This window comes from Lottia gigantea (assembly GCF_000327385.1).
Source record: "Lottia gigantea unplaced genomic scaffold LOTGIsca_2742, whole genome shotgun sequence".
In the NCBI taxonomy this organism is placed as follows: Eukaryota; Metazoa; Mollusca; class Gastropoda; family Lottiidae; genus Lottia; species Lottia gigantea.
In genome coordinates, this window is record NW_008708872.1 from 1 (window position 1) to 2,135 (window position 2,135).

Consider the following 2,135-nt stretch of genomic DNA (forward strand, 5'->3'; position numbering starts at 1 on the left):
ATTACATGATTTAGATGAGACTAGTAAAAGAAGAGTTGAAGTGTTGGCTCATTTTGAGGTAGGTTGATAAAACAGTTAAACCATAGCCTATACACAATTCTTTTAGTGATATACTGAATATCTTTCAATATATCTTGTCTTTATGAATAAATTAATATACCTTGTGTCAAATGAATACCAAGCAAATTGTTTGAAGTAAAATTTGAAGTCTGAATGTTCACAACTATTTCTGAAAAGATATAAGCTTATTGCCTACAAATATCAACTCATCTCTACTCAGAGACCATAACTCACTTAGAAACTAAAACTCACACAGAGACCATAACTCACTCAGAGACCATAACTCACTCCGAGACCATAACTCACTCAGAGACCATAACTCACTCAGAGACCACAACCCACTCAGAGACCACAACCCACTCAGAGACCATAACTCACTCAGAGACCACAACTCACTCAGAGACCACAACTCACTCTGAGACCATAACTCACTCAGAGACTAAAACTCACTCAGAGACCAAAACTCACTCTGAGACCATAACTCACTCAGAGACCATAACTCACTCAGAAGCATAACTCAGAGACCATTACTCACTTACAGACCATAACTCACTTACAGACCATAATTCACTGAGAGACCGTAACTCTCCAAATACCAAAACTCACTAAGACACCATAACTCACTAAGAAACCATAACTCACTCAGAGACCATTACTCACTCAGAGACCATTACTCACTCAGAGACCATAACTCACTCTGAGACCATAACTCACTCAGAGACCAAAACTCACTCTGAGACCATAACTCACTCAGAGACCATAACTCACCCAGAAGCATAACTCAGAGACCATTACTCACTCAGAGACAATAAATCACTCTGAGACCATAACTCACTCATAGACCAAAACTCACTCTGATACCATAACTCACTCAAAGACCAAAAGTCACTCTGAGACCATAACTCACTCAGAGACAATAACTCACTCATAGACTATAACTCAGAGACCACAACTCACTCGGGGACCACAACTCACTCAGAGACCATAACTCTCTCAGAGACCATAACTCACTCAGAGACCATAACTCAATCATAGACTATAACTCAGAGACCACAACTCACTCAGAGACCATGACTCTCTCAGAGACCATAACTCACTCAGAGACCATAACTCACTCAGAGACCACAACTCACTCAAAGACCAAAACTCACTCTGAGACCATAACTCACCCATAGACCACAAATCACTCAGAGACCAAAACTCACTCAAAGACCAAAACTCGCCCTGAGACCATAACTCACTCAGAGACCACAACTCTTTCAGAGACCATAACTCATCCATAAGCATAACTCAGAGACCATTACTCACTCAGAGACTATAACCCACTCAGAGACCACAACTCACTCAAAGACCAAAACTCACTCTGAGACCATAACTCACTCAGCGACCATTACTCACTTAAAGGGTTCCAAATATGTTTTCATAATATTGCAGAGCCTGGCCTCCCCTTATCTATGAATCTGCCAAACTCTGTTGCTCTTTGCTGTAAGTTTGTTACCTAATCTCATATCACAAGTTAATATATAACACTATAATAACATATAATTACAAATGATTTCATAAGACTAACAGGATATTGACTGTTTATTGCCCAGTAACCTCGCCCAGTAATCTCGGGTTAAGACAAAGAGCACCTGATACCTACTAATAGGTAATTGGACCATTGTTTCCTGAACCTCTAATACTCAGTACTGTTAAGAGTGTAACAGAGTTAAAGTTTAGATTAGATCTTACTAATGACATGAATAGGTCATGATGTTACAAGAAAACCTGAAGCCTGGTAATAGGATCATTGTATCCTGAAGAATGTAACAGATTTCTGATTCCTAACATCTCACTGACATAAAAAAGTTTAAAATGCAGCAAAGAGTCATTCCAGGTAGATATGATGTGGGAAATATCAAAATTTATAGCATAATCACTTAACCTAGTAATGTAAGACTTTCAGTAATGAACTGATGAAAAGATCTCCTTACCATTGGAATAAGTGCACATTCCATAGTGGTGTTCTTCAGTAGCTCAGTGAAAAGTTTGACCTATATTGGTTTATAATGCTTGAAGGAACTATCCTGGTA

The 2,135-nt window shown here is 38.8% G+C and overlaps 1 protein-coding gene across 1 annotated transcript; it reads left to right on the plus strand.

The window, feature by feature from the left end:
* Window positions 1-320: 320 nt before the first annotated feature.
* LOTGIDRAFT_147501 (hypothetical protein) lies at window positions 321-479 on the plus strand (the record flags this gene model as incomplete). Its single annotated transcript, XM_009056411.1, has 1 exon — window positions 321-479. A coding segment is annotated over one exon (159 nt), but the record flags the coding sequence as incomplete, so codon positions are not given.
* Between the last annotated feature and the right edge of the window lie 1,656 nt (window positions 480-2,135).